An 18,382-nucleotide genomic window follows, 5' to 3' on the forward strand; every position below is an offset into this window, starting at 1 on the left:
AGAAGGGAGGGGAGGAGGGGATGTACCATTCGTGTCTGCGTGGACATGTGGGACCATGGCAGTGTGGGATCATTCCACTTCACTCCTGAGTTTTTGGTAACAGAAGTTCCTTTAGTGAGGCTTTTGTTTTCCTTGTCAGATCAAAACAAGATCTTCAGCAGGATTCATTCAAAGCTGGTGCAAGGCAGCGATGTGTGGCTCTCTTGCAGTTTTCAGTGTTGCAAAGGGATCTTCTGGCCTTGAGATTTCTTCCCACAGGCTCTTGGTGGCTTTTTGCTCCCTTTTCTGGGGAGCCAGAGAATTCCCAGCCCCAATTTTGGACTTTGTAGAGGTCTCTGTACTGTCCTTGGTCTGACAAGCACATTTCTGGCTGTAGAAACACAGCCTGTGCAAGGATGCAGCTGAGGGCTTGGGCTCTGCTCTCCCTTCCCTCCAGTTCAAGGGATTTTTAAAGATCAGTTGCAGTTCAGAGCATCCTACAAGTGAGAGCTGGTGGGAGGGCTGGATGCCCTTGTTCAGGAGGTGCACTCTGCTGTCTTGTAAAACCTCACCCAGCTCTTGACTCCCTCCTGACCCTGGACTGGGATTTGTCCTCCTTTACTTTCAGCCACCTTTTTCCTCCCTCCTGAATCTCACACAAATAAACCAAGGTCTGTTATTTCCCAGTTATTTAGGGATGACCCAAGTCTATTGATACCCTTATACCTGTCACAGCACCTTCGCTATAAAAGCTGGAAAGATAAGATCCAGTTGCTCCTCAGGGGGTTGTTCCCTTAGCACAGACCAGTTGTGCTGAACAGAAACCCAGAGCCACAAGGGTGATGGGCTCTGCCACCTGCCCTCGCCCACCCCAGCACCCACTGCCCCTCTATGAGGGCTTGGCATGACTTTATCATAATGCAGCATGAATTTCATTAGCTCATTTGTCTCTGAGCCCAGAGATAATTTAATCCCAAAGAGCCTTCCAAGGAGGAGCAGAGTTTAGCCTGTGAAGCTCAATAACCCTCTGGCTGCTGTTGGCCGAGCTGAGCTCTGGGCTGGCCGGGGCACGGCCGTGGGCTGTGCACAGCGAGGGGGATGTGAGGCTCCACACCCTTCCCATCTCATTAGACAGATTTTATAGCGTGAAATAACAACGGGAGCTGCGGCGTGAGGTCTGCGCTCACCACAGCGGCCAGGTCGGGGGAGATGGGTCCCTCTCACATGCATCTTATTTCCCTTCCATCTAATCACAGGCAGGTTTACTTAGCAAGCTGCAAAAAAAATCATTACATATGCTGCTAGTGGCCTGGTTAATTAAGATCTACAGTTCTCTGGGTAGGAAAAGACGACCTATATTTACTGTATGTAGGAAGACATCTGTCAGCTAGAAGCGCTAGATATCCCAGCGCAGGTTTGTCCTGCTTTTGCAGGCTCTGAATTGCAACTGTTTTAAGCTCTGATGCAGACCAAGTTAATTTTAAGATGACTGTTACTATTCTAAACATAAGGAAGGGCATATTTAGCCTCTCAGTACTCAAGAAGGCAAAACCCCCTGCATGTTTCTAGTAATTTTTCCCTAACAGTTTGCACAAAACAACAACAACAAATCCTATTTGGTTTCTGCAAAAGAATATGTTCGAGGGTGATCGTAAAATAGATTATTTTTAAATCTGCAGATGGTTTCCACATATTCCTCCTCAGCTCACTGCAGCTTTCCACCTCAGTAAACTGGTTTGTAATTTAGCCGAGGGCTGTGGAGCAAGCGTTCTGTCGTCTTGTTTTTCTTGCTCGCCTCCTGTACCCCTCACCCCCTGCTTTCTGTCCCCCTTCCCTTATCTCCCCCTTGCTTTTCCCCTGCTGAGTGGCTGTCGCTGTTGGGCTGGGTGTGAAGGGACAGGGTGTGATGATTGGCTTTGCCGTGGCACTCCCCACATCCCATGGCCAAGTCCCATGGGCAGCCTTTGTGGGAAGGTCCTGGCAGAGCTGGGGGCTCAGATTAAGGTTGGGAGATGATGCCATGGAGCCCAAACCACACTTCCCACTCTGTTTCATGCTGGAGAAGCTCTGCCTCGCTGGGCATGGAGATGGCTGATCCCACCCACATGAACTCCCTCCATCCCACGGAGTTTTGGGGGGGGCTCACCTGGGTGCTCAGGCCATGGAGAGAAGGTGAGGGATGCACAGCCCTGAGAGAAAGATAATTAGAGGAAGGATGCACTTTGAGTCCTGTAATGGTGGCGCCCCCCTCCCCCTGCTCCCTGGAAGAAAACACTGCTTTTTTTATTTCTTTGTTCTTTCACGGTTCGGCATTATAATTATTGAGATTTCACTGCAGGGCAAAATGATCATTTGACAATGTAAGTGGGGAAAATAATTCTCATGTTATCCAGCAGCCTCACTCTTATTATAATTATGGCGAAACTCCTGCAGATTGAAGTGGGGGCAAAGAATTTCCTCCTATGTGGTGTTTTGGCTTTTCAGGATTTCTCAAGATTTGATTGCAGATGGGAGGAATTTTTTCCCTCACGTATTTTCAATAATCTGAGGTTGGTGATGGATGGCAAAGGACCAGAGTACCTGTTGTTTTCCCCTTTGTTTTCATTAGGCATTTTCCATTTCTGTCATTCTCAGCGTTGGTGATGGATTTTTATGAGCAAATATCTTGGTTCGAGCCATTCGGATTTGTTTGCTCAGTAATGTCTGCAGCGGCAGCACAACCCAATTAAAAAATCAGGGGAAAATTGATGCAAAACTGCAAATCAGCCCTTCTCAAAATGAGGGGACAACAATCGCTCGTTCTGGGCTGCCAGTGCTGAGATTGTGTGTTCATCATGCCCTGGGGCTTGGTTGGTGGGGCTGGGCACCGTGTTCTGGGGAGAGCAGAGGTGCAAGGAGGAGGTTATGGCTGAGATAACTCGTGGGTGGTGTGATACTTTCTTTCGTTGAGTACACTCAGTCTCACGGTGTTGCTGGTGCCATTAGAGAAGACTCTCCAGATGTGTGTCCTTCCTGGGGCAGTGAGGCCACCGCATTCCCTTTGCTATCCTGCATCCCACACCATCCTCCATCCTGGGTTATCCTGCATCCCACATTATCCTGGACCCCACACTGCCATCCTGGTGCTCAGCATCCCTCACCAGCCCTCTCCCGGGCTGAGTCGCGTGGTGGTGGGGACGTCTGCTGTCCCCTGCCACCCTGGGGCTGATGGAAACGAGCTGACAGAACAGAGGCAGCATTAGCCTAATTATGGCCATACCCGCTACCTCGGCGTGGATTTTCCTTTCTTAGCGACTTCCTGTTTTCCTCTTTGAGATGCAAATTTTTGCACAGTCCTCGATCCAGATTTTCTTCTCATTAGCATGAAATCTGACTAGTTCCGCGGTTTTTTAAATAGCAAATGATAAAAAAAAAAAAAAGAGAGAGAGAGAAATAATTAAACGTTGCCCACAAAGTCGCGGTGGAGCCCCTGTGACTCTGGGGGGCAGGAGGTGGAGGGGCTGGTAAGGAACGTGCAGTCGATTTTCGGGAATCACTCAGCCGCAGCGTGGTTTTGCTGTGCCAGGCTCAGCTTTGCTCGTGCGGCTGAGCCAGAGATGGGCATGAGCACGGAGAGTAACTCTCTGTTGCTTTCCCGGACCCCCAGCCCATGCCGGAGCCTCCTCTGCCATCAGGCACACACATTCTGCCTGTGCTCCAAAGCTTTCGTTTTGCTTCCTCCTGGAAAATGAGGCTCGTCATGATAGGCGGTTAAAAAAAAATGACGCTCCAAAAATCATGTTTTGAAATGAGTGTTCTCTCGGTGGATTTTGCATGTTTTTATGCCTGCTGTAATCCCAACCCGCTGCAGCTCAGCGCTAGGAGAGGACTGGTACTAGCGCCGGAGCAGACGGCACTATTTTGTGGTAAATGGTCACTCCGGTAATATTCAGCTCTCCTTGGAAATGGAAATACAATCCTTGCTGATGTGCAGTGCGGGGACGCGGCGGGCCGGGCTCGGGAACTGCCGTGTTCTCCTGCCAGCCTCCTGTCCCCTTGCACCGGGAATGCCTTTTGCCTGGCATCGCCTTCCCCAGCCCCTCCCTCCACCCCCCTTTCTGTCACATAATGAGTTTGATAAGAAATTGTCTCGTTAACAGGATTAGCCATGGAAATCTCTAGTCCCCTCCTATTCATTTTGTAATGCTCTTCATCCTGTTCTGTAATTTTCTGCTGGTATTAGGCGGCTCCCGACCACCTCGGGAGATTAATTCCTCCTCCTTTGGCAGTGCCAGTGTGGCCAGTGGCGGGGGAGGAGGGTGGGCGGTGCGAGGGGTGAGCCCTATCCCCTGGTACCCACCCGGGGAATTCCTCCTCCTCTGAGTTCTGGTTCAGTGGAAGTGTGTCATTCCCAAAGTCCTTACACAAACAAATGAAAGTGTCCCCAAACGCTGCTCAGTTTCGCTGCCGGGCTCTCCGGTGACTCAGAGGTGGATTAAAACCCGGAGAGGCAAACTGTGCTCTCCCTCATACCCGTGTGAATCCAGTTCCGTGGGCAGCGTAATTCCGGATTTACTTCTAGGAACATGACTTGAGAGACTGGCCCTTGGGTAAATAATGACTCTTGATTTAATAACTCCTGCCAGCCCTGCAGGATACCTCGCTTCCGAGGGAGCTAATAGAGAAAGATCTTTCCTAACATCTGTTTTCCCAATTTTGCTGACTTGTGAGTCTGTATCTGGGAAGCAGCATCCAGGTAGCAGCAAATGCCCACTGCCAGTGAGTCCAGTGGGCATGGAAAACACCTGGAGCCACGGCTCAGAGTTCGACAAGCCACACATGTATCAAACACTGCAGGAATAACACCACTGATCATTATCTAATGTGAAATGAAATCACTGTTTGTGGCTTCCTGGATGGTGTTTGCAGCTCTGAAACACACCTTGCACTTTCCCCCCAAAAAAGCTTCCTGTGCTCAAAACTGGAACTTCTCTTAAGCCTTCATTGCCCAGAGAGAGAGAAATGCAGATGGCAAAGTCATTGCACTGAGAGTAAAGTGACAGAGATGCTCATTGCTACGTGGACTGTAAGATTTCGGGGGTAACATGTGCTTTAGGAGAGGGAGAGCAGGGGGGGCTGTGACAGGGAGATTCCCACCCAGTGGATTCCTCACGGAATTTATTCAGTGCCTTCCACTCCCTGCCATGAGAGTGTGCATGAGCAGACTCACTTCCCCTGCTTCCTTGGAAGCTATTTGTCATACTGCTGGTGATTAATTTGTGTGGCAGAGATGGCACCTGAGCAGCTGGTGAGAGCAGGAGCTCTGTGGAGGGTGGGCCTGGCCGTGGTGCTCCCAGGGCTCCGCTCAAGCCACGTGCTGGGTGCTCATGCCCTGGTGCAGGGAGGACTATGTAGGTGTACGTGCAGGGAGCACCTGCTCCTGATTGTGCCCATCCCATATTTCTTTTGGTGTGTGTTTTTCTAAGCCCTGACAAGAAAATCTCTGTATCTGCTGGTAAACCTCTCCTCCACCACAGCAGTCAGTGCCCTCCTCCGGTGTCCTGAGCACCACACAGTGCAGGTTGACAATACTCAGTGCCACATGCCCCTGGCTGCCATCCTCTTGCAAAAATGTGGTGCTCAGAAACCCCCTTCAGTATGTCCTTTTGGATTTATTAACTTGTCAGGTGCCTGAAGCACCGGCACAGGGACCTGGCACAGCGTCTGCTGGGCAGCAGTGTGACAGAGAGGTGACAATGACACCCTCCTCCTAAACCTTTCCTGAATTTCACTTCTCTCTCTCTCTTGTTTCATCTCTCTCACAGAAAAGCCATTTAAATGTAATTCCATTCTTAAACCCTCTCCCTCATGCATGCCTAATGAACAGCAAGCAGAGGTGCCGGGAACGGCCCGAGTAGGATCCAATCTCGCCGAGTGTCGACAAGTCATTTGGAAGGAGCCCTGGGAGCGCGCCCAGTTTTATTGCAGTGTAATTAGAAATAAAATCTTGTTGCGGGAGGAGAATGAGAGATGGGTGTTAATCCTGTAACAGGAGGAGATGGAGCCGTGCTTATAAAGGAGATTAAAGAGGGGAGGTGGAAAGCTCATCACACTTCCTGATTTCCACTCCTCCTTTGCTGTTCCCCCTGCCCAGTTCCACAGCCTCCAGTAGCATCCAGCAGGTCCTTTCCTTGGGAGAAAGGCCACTGCTCCTGAAGGATGAGGAGGAGAGAGGGAGCCCCTTGGTGCAAAGCCTGAGCTGCTTGCTCAGCTAGTGTTGGTGGCATTGCAGATGCCTGCAACTTCCAGGTGGGAACCTTTGGCTGGGTACATGGCTGTGCCAGCTCAGCTCTGCAGGAGAGCTGTGCTGCTTTTGGAATGGCTGGGGGTGGTGACAGCCATCCATCTCCCCTGGGATCCCCACGGCAGGCAAACATGTAAATAAATCTGTCAGATATCGTGTGGTTCATATGAAATTTGTATTGGGCTCAAGTCATGGCTCCTCTTTAACATCTCCAGGAGGGAGGGATGGATGGTGCTTTAATCTCGGTTCCCAGTCCATGCCCCCTCTGCTCTCAGCATTTGCTGTGGCATGAGCTGGGCTTAGCCTGCTGAGATGAAAGGCAGCTCTGGTGCGTGGCCGTTGACACCAGCAGGTGCTGCATCCCAGAACTTGAGCAGTCCTGGGAAGGGAGATGGTGAGCAGTGCCATGCCATTCCGTGCTATGCCACAGAGTGGGCAGGAGTTTCCATCCTGGATGGGTTTTCTGTGGATGTTTTTTGTCCCCAGGTGAGCTCCATGCCGGGCAAATGGCAACCTGGAACTGCAGCCGCAGCAGAAAAGTGCTGCTATGGCAGCAGTGGAAAATTACAGGCTTTGCTCTTTGGGGCTTCCCCCTCTGTGCCTTCCCCCTGGGAGGCATTTGTCACTTTAAACGTGGCCAGAAATAGCACCGAACAGTTATTGGATTTGTCCGGGATGCCTTGGGATGCACATGCTCCAAGTATGGCTAATTCATAAATGCTGACACCTATTGATTCTCCAGCAGTACCAAGGGAAAGTTATCTCATTAGTCTTATGAACTATAAAACGCGCTCCCTCCTAAAGCCCTGACCCTGTTGTTTTGATAAATCTATATTGGATAGAGCAGGAGCTGGTAACCTGCATCGACTGTAATCTTTCTCTCAGAATTGGAAGGCCCTTGGGAACGATGCTGGGGTTTCACAGCCACCACTGGCAGCTGGTTGTGGGAGAGGATTTTGGTAACAACAAATATGTGTCTGTGTGTGCGTACTCAGTGAGATCCTCCTGATGCTCACCATGCAGGAGAGCCCCCCTCTCACTCTGGTGGTTTTTCCCAGGCGAGGGGTGAACTCCTGGGAATTTAGGTAGAATTTAGCTCTTGGTGAGCTCTAGACTGCGTTTGAGCTGAGGACTTTGGTGAGGCTCAGGTCTGGCTGGAAGAGTTATTAGAGGCACATCGCTGCAGACTGGCCATGGATGTACTTAATCCTCTGCTTCCTGTAAAGCTTTTCCACCTCCTGGCAGGCAGAAAGATCTGATTTTACTGGGCGACCTTCGATGTTAATCTCACTAGCAAACTCAGCAATAAGTCACTTCGGTGAGATCTGTCAGACCTGCTCACATCAATTACTGCCCCACATCTCCCTTGAACCAGTGGAATGTTCCTCGATGGAGTTACTTGTCCCTTCTCAGAAAAAAAAAAAACAAAAAAACAAAACTAAGGAAGCTGTGCTGTCAGGTTGGGTGGATCTTACATGTAACGTAACAGCTGCAGCATGTGAGGGGCAGATGCCTTCCATCACTCCGTGGTGGAGGTGTGGGTACTAAACTTGCAGGTTTTCAGCCCATTGCTGTCTCTGGGGTGGGTGTTATGGCTCAAACCCCATGTTGGAGCCTTGATCTTGGGCACAAGGCTTTGTTTCCAGCCTGGCGCATGGCAGCCCAGGGCTGTGGTTACCCATGCACAGCCACATGTGGGGGTGTGGATTGGGACTGCCAGCACTTTGCAGAATACAGCCCCGTTACCATGGAAACCGGCTCCCCCCATCTCAAATTCCAGTGCAGCCAATGTTCTTCGCTTACTGGTTTGATGGGAGATGAAAAATTAATGTTTGATTTGCATGTTATTTCAGTGCTGTGGGACCACTCCCCCTGCCCTTCCACAGGGTTTGTACAGATCCCTGGGTGGCTCTGGCTGGCAGTGGAGCATGAGGCTTGTGCTGCTGAGCATCTGGTCCCAGTTGCATACTGGTGTTGCCATGCCATAACGTGGAGGCAAAACCATCCTGAGATTTTGGCTTGGGAGCCCCTGATCTCTCCAAGCGGGAATGGAGACACAGGGGTGTTGCTGGAGGTGTAAGATTGGCCCCCTGCTCCATCCCATGTGACTGCCAGCTCTGCTTCTAGGGAGGATCAGTACGGGTGCCTCTGTTAGCCAGAGTTGGCTGGTATTAGTATTAATTATTTGCTGTTTCTTTGATGTTTAGAGTCCCTCACACTCTCATATCAAGCAATTAAAGTCAAATACACACATCTGGCTAAGCCACAGCTGAATGGTAGTGCCAGCACAGCTCAGCACTGCTGTTGCCTTGGCTTATGCAAGGGGCACACTCTGGTTCCCTGGGCAAAGATCCCTGTTTTCTGCTGGTCTGTCACCTGCAGCACTTGCTGGGAATTGGGCCTGGGGTCCTGCCTCAGGATGGGATCAAAGACTGCTTTGGAAACATCTATCTCCTCCTCTATCCCACTCGTGTTTATTCTGCTCTTATAAGTTTGACTACTCTGCTTTCTTCTGCCTAAGCTGAGAATATCCAGGTGCTTTGAAAAGGTGCTGGAAGAAAAAACAGTTGTTTGGCCTCACTGTCTAGATTCTGGCTTACAAGGCATTGTGCAGGACTTGAGGGAGCCATTTGCAGCCATTGCTGATTTAAAGACTGGGTTTAAAGGTTTCCACTTGGAACATTCAGCTCCACTAAATTACCTTCTGCATTTCTGCAGTCCTGGGGTTTGGTAGAGGATGATTTGGCTGGCAGCATGGTGCAGCCAAGCAGATGGAGCTCTCCATCCCAGCTGTGGCTGGTGCTGGAATAAACCCCAAAGCCCCACAGAAGCTGGGGTGAAAGCCTTGCTGTCATGGCGGAACAGGGCAAAGGGCTTTCCAGGTGGGCAGGAAGCTTCTCTCCAGAGCCTTGGCTTGCCCAGCACTCCATGTAGCCACTACACAGATCTTTCTATTCCTGTTAATTACTGTTATTATTCATGATGAATTATAGGGGTCATGAGCCAGCCAAAGACTCCTTTCCTCGTGCACCAGGCTCCAAAACCTACTGGCCGGATGGGGCTGCTCCAGCAGTGCTGCTGGGGCCACACTGCCCTGCCTGCTCTCCCACCATCTTCCTGGGGCTCAAACATCAGCTCAAGCCCTTATTTGTTTTCACATGCTTCTAAGTAAGTTAAGCTAATTATTAACTCAGCAGGACGGATTCACTTTTAATTGCGGCGTTGCTATGGAGCGCGTGGCACCGCGGCGGAGCAGCGTGTGTGGAGCAGTGTGTGCCAGAGCATCGTGCCACATGCTCTCCTCACTCTCCTCTGCAGCCACAGCATGGCTGAATCCAAGCCCTGGGAGTGCAGTTGTATGTAAGGACACCCCGAGCCCCCTTTTACACCTGGGTAGGTGTGTGTGTGCACCCAGGATGAGTGATGGAGGGAGGCTGTACCCACAAATGCTGGAGGCTGCTGTAGCACACACGGGGCTGCTGTGGCTTACCCAACTTCATCAGCCTGCCTAAGACTTCAGCCAGAACTGCATGCTGGTGTGGCAGAGGTGCAGGGAGATGGAGGAATATCCCTCTTTCCCTGCCATGGCTCCAGTGCCTGCCTGGAGTGCAGGAGCTCTGCCCAACCCAGGTTCTCAGCCTGCAGTCAGGGCTGCTCGCTCACTCTTCTCCTCCCTTTGTGTCTCCAGAAAATAGGTTTTTTATTACTTCTTATGGAGGTTTGTACATATCGGACGTGCAGAAGGAAGATGCCTTGTCCACCTACAGGTGTATCACCAAGCACAAGTACAGCGGGGAGACACGGCAGAGCAATGGAGCCCGGCTCTCTGTCTCAGGTGAGCACGTTGTGTTGGTAGTGTGGGCAAAGAGGGAGCCTGTGCCCAGGAAGGGGTCCAGCCCTGCCCACTGCCCCCTCCCTTGCCTGCCTACAGCAGTGCCGTGGTGCACGGGGAGCACAGTCATCGCCACCTCAGGTCCCTGCAGCGAGAGGACATCCCAGTGGGAAGGGTGGGAGGTCCTGTTGGGGCTGCACAGGGGGTTCACTGCCTCGCCTTGTGCCCCCCAGCCACAGCCCCCTGTGCTGGGCTGTGCTGGGCTGAGCTGGGCGGTGGCAGCGCCGCGTCACCGCGGGCACGGGGCGATGGGGCGCGAGGCGATGCGCCGTGACAGCCCGCGATGTGAGCAGCCTGACGCGATGTGACGAACATGCAAGCGATACTGCGGCGGAGGCAGTGCAGTCCGAAGTGCTGGGTGTCTCCGGGCGCTCCCGGCTCCGCTGACTGCCCAAATTACTCTGCTCGGGAGGGAGGGAGTTCGCCCGACTCGCAGCCACACCGCGCTCTGCCATATGCTTTTTCCATCCTCGGGTGCACAGGCGGCAGCTCCCGCACCGACTCCTCAAATTAACCCCCCAGTGGGTAGGGAAGAGGTCCGAGATGGCTGAGTTGGGGCTTGCCTGACCTTGTCCTGGCCTCTTACACACCCGAGGGTCCTGTGTCCCATCCGTGCCAGTCCTGCCACGCATCCCAGCAGTGCATGGTCATCACTGGGTGTGTCATCCCCAATCCATGCACTTCGATCTGGCCCAGTCCACTCCTGGTCGTTGTCATTATTTACACGTCACAGCGTTTTACTTCTGCTTGGGAGTAATGAAAGAGGTTTCTTTCCCCTGGAATTTAATTTCACGCCTGAGACTTAGTGATTAATTTTCTCCTTTCCCAGCTGCCTGATGGGCCCTTTTGCTTGTAAATTTTGAAATGTGCCACAGAATTTGTGTATTTTCCACCAATTAGGTGTCACCTTGAGTAATTCCTCCAGTGCTGAGTTTATTCCTCCCATCACTGGTAGGATGTGTTTTCCCTCCCACCTCTCCCTGTTTGGCTCTCCCTGCCAAAGGCTGTGCTGTCTAGGTGGGACAGGGCACCCTGTGCCCAGCAAGGATGTTACTGGCATCCTGCACTCCTGTCTGGCAGCTAGCAGTTCATGGGGATGGGGAGAGCCAACCTCTCATGGATGATGCTGAATGGGCACGGTGGTACCAGTGTCACCATGCCAGAGGTGTCCCGGTGTCGCAGCGAGGAGACACCTCATGTCCTCCTCTTCGCTGGGTGAGCCCAATTCCTCTCCGAACTCAGACCCTGCGGAGTCCATCCCCACGATGCTAGACAGCTTCCAGTCCCGGGAGGTGAAGGCAGGCCGGCTGGTGGAGCTGCCCTGCATCGCCTCGGGCTACCCCAACCCGGCCGTGCGGTGGATCAAGGACGGGCGCCCGCTCCCCGCCGACGGCCGCTGGACCAAGCGCATCACGGGGCTGACCATCAGCGACCTGCGCGTGGAGGACAGCGGGACCTACATCTGCGAGGTGACCAACACCTTCGGCTCCGCAGAGGTCACAGGGACCCTCACGGTCATCGGTGAGAACGGGCGGGGAGGAACAGGGTGTGGTGGTTGGAGGGCTTAATCCTGCTGCCTTCTGAAACATAAACTCATTGTCAGTGTAAAGCCTTGAAGGTTTTGCACAGCTGTATAAGTAACAAGCCTTGTATTTTGGTGTGGTGTGTCACGTGCTGGAAGCCGCTCTCTTGCATGTGTCCGTGTTGGGTGCTCCTGTGCTTTGCTTTGTTGATTTACATAAAATTTATGTTGATTTACATAAAATAAGCTCTAGCCAAACAGTAAATACCATCTGGGCAGGCCAAGTATTTATCACGTGCTGTTTCTCCGGGGTTCCTCCTGTCACTGAAATCCTGGTGGTGCCAGATCCACTGTGCCTGCTTTACCTGGAGCAGCACTGGTGAGCACAATGCCAACCAGGCACTGGCAGCCTGCTGATATGTCCCCAGCTCAGCACTGTCCCCACCACACTGGCCATCTTCTTCCAGCCATCCTGCCACCTCACTGCAGTACCCCTGCCGTGGGCCTGGGGCTGATGTTTAAAGCAGGGGCTGTCAGCAGTGAGGAAGGTGGCAGGGCCACCTGCCTTATTGTGCAGTGACATTTTACACTTAGTCAGGCTGGCACTTCCAGGGCAGGGAGAGCACAGTGGGGATGAGCTGCCTCCTGCAGCGCTGCCCAGCACTTCCAGTGCCTCACTGCTCTCCCCTCTCTCACAGACCCTCTGCGTGTGACCCTCACACCAAAGAAGCTCAAAACAGGCATCGGCAGCACCGTCATCCTCTCTTGTGCCCTCAGCGGGTCCCCCGAGTACGTCATCCGCTGGTACCGCAACACGGACCTCGTGGCGGTGGATGACTACATTTCCATCCGGGGGATCAGCAACGAGACCCTCCTCATCACAGCTGCACAGAAGAGCCACTCTGGAGCCTACCAGTGCTTTGCCACCCGCAAGTCCCAGACGGCACAGGACTTCTCCATCATCACACTGGAGGGTGAGATGTCTTCCCAGGGTGGGCGCTTTTTCCTTTGCCCCTCTCTGAGGGGATGTCAGGATCCTTTGTGCATGTCTGGGGGGCAGTGAGACCAGCGAGGGTGGGGATCCTAGGGCCAGGCTGCTCCCAGCCTGCTTGGTGGGCTTTGTGTGCTGTCAGCAGGGACACAGCGTGACTGGCATGGGGAAGGAAGTGTTGACTTGCCATCCCCAATCCATGGGCCAAGACACCTCAATTCACCAGGCAACCCTCCCTGATCCAGATCACTGAGTGTTCACATAAGGGATGGGCTCTGCCAAGGGAGCCAGTGTCTATATCAGCTAGCATGTCCCCTCACTCCTCTCAGCATCTCCCTGTCACATGGATACTGGTGCAGCCATGTGCTTATCACTGGCTGGGCAACTCTCCCAGCTCCCACTCCAGGTGGGAGCTCAACGCCATCCTGTCAGTGGGTGACTGCTGCTGCCTGTGGCTGCCACTCCCTGACCCCCATCCCCCTGGGTGCCCCCCAGATGGGACCCCCCGCATCGTCTCCTCCTTCAGCGAGAAGGTGGTCAACCCCGGGGAGCAGTTCTCCCTGATGTGTGCTGCCAAGGGGGCCCCGCCGCCAACCGTCACCTGGGCACTGGACGACGAGCCCATCTCGCGGGACAGTGGGCACCGCTCCAACCAGTACACGATGTCAGACGGCACCACCGTGAGCCACATGAACGTGACCAGCCCGCAGATCAAGGACGGCGGCGTGTACCGGTGCACCGCGCGGAACTCGGTGGGCAGCGCCGAATACCAAGCGCGAATAAACGTAAGAGGTGCCTGTCTACTTTTAAATATCAGAATAGGACTTTTACTGGGCTTTTGGTTTTGTTCTGTTCCCCAGCTGGCTGTTCCTTGTTACCTCTCCCTCCTCTTCCCAGCCCTGTGGGTCTCCCTGGCTACCCCAGCCTCATTCCCTGAGCCCCCCACTCCTGCCCTGTTCCCTCACACACCTGCCTGAGGGGTTGAGCCCCTCAGATGCTTAAAGCAGGGAGTTTAACAAAATTGGAAGCAATTCCAGAGACTTGGATTTGGAGGGGCCAAAGTGCAGCACTCTCTTCATTGGGGTCTGCTCGCACCCCACCAAGCCTCTGCCTTGAGGTCTGCACAAGATGGGCAGACACCTGCCAAGGGACCCATGCACAGAGAAGGTGATGACAGGCGCAAAAGTGTCCCCGTGCTCTCCCAGCCGTCCCCCATTCCCAACAGGAGCCTGACTCCCTGACAGCCACTGCGCCCGCCGGCACAGGGATCTACATGACAAACGATGATGAGGCAGCACGTGAAATCGTGGAAAATGAGCTTTGATTTGTCATGTCTGTATTTTCTTTGTCTGCTAAAAGCCATGGCCGCGTTAATCACCGTGTTATTACGGCTGGAGCGTGTTGTTCAGTGCGTTCCAGGGAGCGCTCTCAGGCACGGGGTGTGGTGTAAACCCCTGCCCATTAATAATCCTCAATTAAAGCTCCCAGGCTTACAGGTGGGAGCAAGACAAGATAAGGGAACATTTATTTGTCTGTTGAGAACGAGGGTTGAAGGGCTGTGTTTGTCTGTGTCTCAGGTTTGGAATGGATCTAGTGGCTTTTTGGCTGGGATCCCAGGAGAGTTGGAATTTTGCTGCTGAATTTGGAGCAAGTTCATCCCTCAGCTGTGAGAAGCCAGAGCAGCATTTTCAATGAGGACGTTCCCATGTCTCCCTTTTTTCCCCCCTCTCACAGCTCTTGATGGGCTGTCACTAGATAAGATTCAGGTTTCCTTTTCCCTGGCATGGAACATGTCCCTCAGACAGGCCCAAGACACGGTTACAGAGTGAGATGCTAATTCCTTTTTTTCTGCTCCTTCTCTTAATGTGTGGTAGAATGAGAAACACTGTCCATCGGCTGATCCTGAGTGTGTGTTAAGCTGTTATCCTGCTACGCCCTCAGGACGAGGAGTCAAGACAGGGTTAATCTTTAGATTACTTTGCTGTTTTATGCAGCGGCTGGGAGAACAATGTAATTATTGATGCATGAAACCTCTCATTTACAAGCTCACCTGCAGCATTCTCTCAGTCCTTAGACAGCACCAGAGCCAACCAGAAACTGGTGGCTGTTGGCTTTTTCAGGGATATCCAGATTGGCAGTGAGGAGCTCAGAAGAGTGGGGTTTAGGGGAGGTGAAGTACGTTTGCCAATGGAATCAGGTTCCTGTAGCAGCTCTTGCCAAGGATGTTTGGCACAATGTAGGCATCTTCCTCCTGAGAGAGGCGCAGAGGGGCTGTGGTGATGGGGGAGTGCTCCCTGTCTCTCCCACAGCTCCCATGGCTGGAGGTGCTTGCCAGAGGAGCCAGGTGGAAGTGTGCTGGGTGGGCACAGTGCCCATTGTAGAAACACACCGCAATTCCAGACACCATCTCGCCTCCTCCAGTGGGCAGTGGTGATGTGTGCAAGCTCAGCTTCCCCAGCACTGGGGTTGTACTTGCCAAACTGGGGTGGGATTTGCTGTTTGAAGTGTGGATGTGACCCAGGAGCACAAGTAGGTGTGCACAAGTAGCTGTAGCTGGAGGTTGTACCCATTGAGCAGCTTTCCCCACACACACATGGAGAGGAGCCTGTGCCGGCTCCTCACCCAAACCAGACTGGCTCCCAAGTGTTCTAGTTACCTTCTTTGCCTGTGAAGCTTGCTCCAAAGTAGCAGCAGATCTGCATGCAAGCAAACAGCCCTTCGGAATTAACCTAGCCTGCCTCTTCCTTCCTCCCGAATATGTAGGTCCCCCGAGCATCCGAGCCATGAAGAACATAACAGCGGTAGCGGGTAGGGACACTTTCATCAACTGCAGGGTGATCGGGTACCCGTATTACTCCATCAAGTGGTACAAGGACTCTTTGCTGCTGCCTGACAACCACCGTCAAGTGGTCTTTGAGAACGGGACTCTAAAGCTGATGGATGTCCAGAAAGGCATGGATGAAGGAGAGTACCTGTGCAGTGTGCTGATTCAGCCCCAGCTCTCCATCAGCCAGAGCGTCCACGTCACAGTCAAAGGTAAGCGGGTGGAGAGGCTTTCCCTAGATGGGATGGAGAACTCATCCAGGTTGTGTTTGGGGTGTCTGTGCAGTGGGATGGAGGTAGAGGAGCACCACACAGGGAAGTCCATGGCTAGGTGGTGCCTGTGCTCTGTAGTCGCTGCAGGTGGGAACCCTCAGAAAATGGCTCAGCTCATGCCAGAGCGGCTACCTGGTCCTGCCTGCACTCTGTCAGCTGCCCTGAGCCACACCATATCCATTTCCCCTTACAAGCGATGGAGCAAGGATTTATGGTGTAAACATAACATATTAAAACATCTAACCTTTGCTTGGATCACCTTCACCGATGTTTTTCTGTGTGTGCTAGCTTTTAAAAAAATAATACTCTCGGTCTTCTGAGCGCACAGAACATCTTAAAAGCTTCTCCAGGCCATCAATTATTCAGCCCCATTGAGGGAGCTATCAGTCCTAATGAATTGAGCCGGATGCATTCCCTCCCAGTGACTCGCTGAGATTGCGCTGGGAGCGCGCGGTGCTCCCCTATCTCCCGTCCTCAGAGTTGTCGGGTCGTCTCTGCCTGTCGCCAGCTCGGTGTTTGCAGTAAATCATTTAGACAAACACGGCAGCACTAGGGACAGAGCTGGCCAATTGTTGTCCTCCCTCTCACCCAGTGGGGTATCTGTGGACTGGATTTACTCTGATCCCACTCCCTCCCCTCCCAGCCACCATTTTCTTATTAGGAATCAGGTTAGGGAGGGAGTGCATCAAGCTGATTAGAGACGCTGTCACTTGATTAGCTAACGCTCTTCTCCAGGGTTTTCCAAAGGGAAGAGCTGGCTGTGGATAACCTGTCCAAGGGCGGTGTGGGGAGGTCTTCTTGCCCCTCGGGTCTGCTGGGTATGGCCAGCTCTGCTTTTCTCACCTTATTTAAATCCCTGTCTACGTGGAGCCTCAGGGCTTGAAAAGAGGTCAGAGATGCTGGTCTGGTCTTGTGACAACTGGGACGGGCAAGACTGGTGTGGGGAGAGCACCTTGGTGTGTGTGCTCACAGTCAAATAATGGGATTCGCTGGGAGGTGCCACTGGAGGGTGCAGGATGCTGAAGTTCAGCTGAGGATCTGTGTATTCTGGGAAGCAACTGCTAGTGAACCCTTCCCAATGTGGATTTACTGCCTTGCTCAGTGGCCAGTGACAGGCTGAGGAAGGTGAGCGGGTGGAAGCGCGGTGTGGGCCGGTGGCATGCTGCTCATCCAGGGCCAGACATCTTCATTCTGGCTGCTGGAGATTTACACCGAGCTCTGCTGGCTGGATTCCTCATTTCCTCCAGCCAGCCATTGGATAAAAGGCCTGTGGAAAAGACTGGCAAAGCCCTAAGAAGATAGTCAGGGAGTGAATAAACATAACTGCATAGAGTGAGTACTGTGGGATGCTGTGGAGCACCATAAAACTTTTATGGCCACAAGTGCCTGGTGACCACATGAAGTACCACCAGTGAGTTATGCAGGTCCTTCTAAGCACACAGCTATAAAAGCTTTATAACTCCCTCTGGCATCACTCCCCCCAAGAACGGGGATGTGCGGGCAGCCCCCAGCCCTGCTTGTGAGGCATCATTCCCATCTCTTGCTGAGGGAAGCTCCTGTCCAGGTGTAGCTGCTGCTGCTTATGTGGGGAGACCCCAGAGCCCCAGGTTCCAGCTTCAAACCCCACTCTGTAGGGCTTTGCAGCTCAGGGATGCTGCTGGGGCCTCTCTCCTGTGCTATCCCAGCAGCACAATCCAGCATCCATCCTTCTGCAAGGTGCTCTGACAGCTCCTTCTTCCTGCAGACGTCTTTGAAGGTTTTAATTAATCCTGTGTGGGTTTGGTGCTGTCCTGGGGCTCTCACACAGCTCAGGTGGCTGTGGCGATTCGGGGAGCGCGGTGCTGACACCAGCTCTGCAGCCAGCAGTGCCAGGCTCTATGGGGTGATGCTTCACCCCATGGGAAGGCAGAGGCTGTTCACTGAGGCCCCCTCTGGATCTGAGCTGCTGGGATGGCACTGTGGGCAAGGAGACCCTGCCATGGTGCTCTGGGCTGTGGCCAGCTCCTGCTGCAGCCACACGAGAGCCTGGAAGCCCTGGAAAAACGGAGAGTGACAGCGTGAAGCGATCTGGGAAGGAAAGGAGAGTTGTGAGTTGTTTGTGGAAAGCAGGAGCAGGGAGAGCTGGGTCTGTTGAGGGAGCCTGTCCTTTTCCTGGTGCTCAGCAGCAGCCAGAGGGGCACGTTTGGAGAAGCGCAGATCCACAAGCCCATCCCCGCTCTGCGATACACTGCAGTGCATTTGCAATTAATTATTCATTAATTATGGAAAACAGGCAGCACTGGCTCCATGGCTCTGGCAGCTCTAGCCACGTTGCTGTAGCCAGTGAAGGGGCAGGCAAGCCCTGCCTGTACCTGCCTGCCTGGTGGCAGCCTGGGGAACAGTGACAGCCCCTTCTTGCCCCCTGCTTGGGGATGAGTCAGTGGTGCTGAGATGGGCACGGGGCGGGGAGCCCAGGGATGTGGGGGTGGGTAAAGGGAGCTGCCCCCATGCCTGTACAAAAGGGCAGCTCCCTTCTGCCGAAGGGACAATTGGCAGCCTGCTAATTTAATTATGGAGAATGCGGAAAGAGGATCTCGTCTACCAGGTGCTGAGCCTTGTTAAGCTAATTGTCTCCCTCTC

The 18,382-nt window shown here is 53.2% G+C and overlaps 1 protein-coding gene across 2 annotated transcripts in view; it reads left to right on the forward strand.

The window, feature by feature from the left end:
• DSCAML1 (DS cell adhesion molecule like 1) overlaps positions 1 to 18,382 on the forward strand; it is a 99,917-nt gene that overhangs the window by 59,535 nt on the left and 22,000 nt on the right. Inside the window, exons 4-8 of one of the 2 annotated variants that reach the window (XM_071576252.1) lie at positions 9,951 to 10,097; positions 11,397 to 11,675; positions 12,375 to 12,650; positions 13,163 to 13,459; positions 15,431 to 15,703. In XM_071576252.1, the coding sequence (XP_071432353.1) occupies positions 9,951 to 10,097; positions 11,397 to 11,675; positions 12,375 to 12,650; positions 13,163 to 13,459; positions 15,431 to 15,703 (1,272 nt within the window). Of the gene's footprint in view, positions 1 to 9,950; positions 10,098 to 11,396; positions 11,676 to 12,374; positions 12,651 to 13,162; positions 13,460 to 15,430; positions 15,704 to 18,382 lie in introns of those variants that run through there. The other variant, XM_071576253.1, reaches the window with a different exon arrangement.

The sequence above is a fragment of the Pithys albifrons genome, chromosome 23, assembly GCF_047495875.1.
Source record: "Pithys albifrons albifrons isolate INPA30051 chromosome 23, PitAlb_v1, whole genome shotgun sequence".
NCBI lineage: Eukaryota > Metazoa > Chordata > Aves > Passeriformes > Thamnophilidae > Pithys > Pithys albifrons.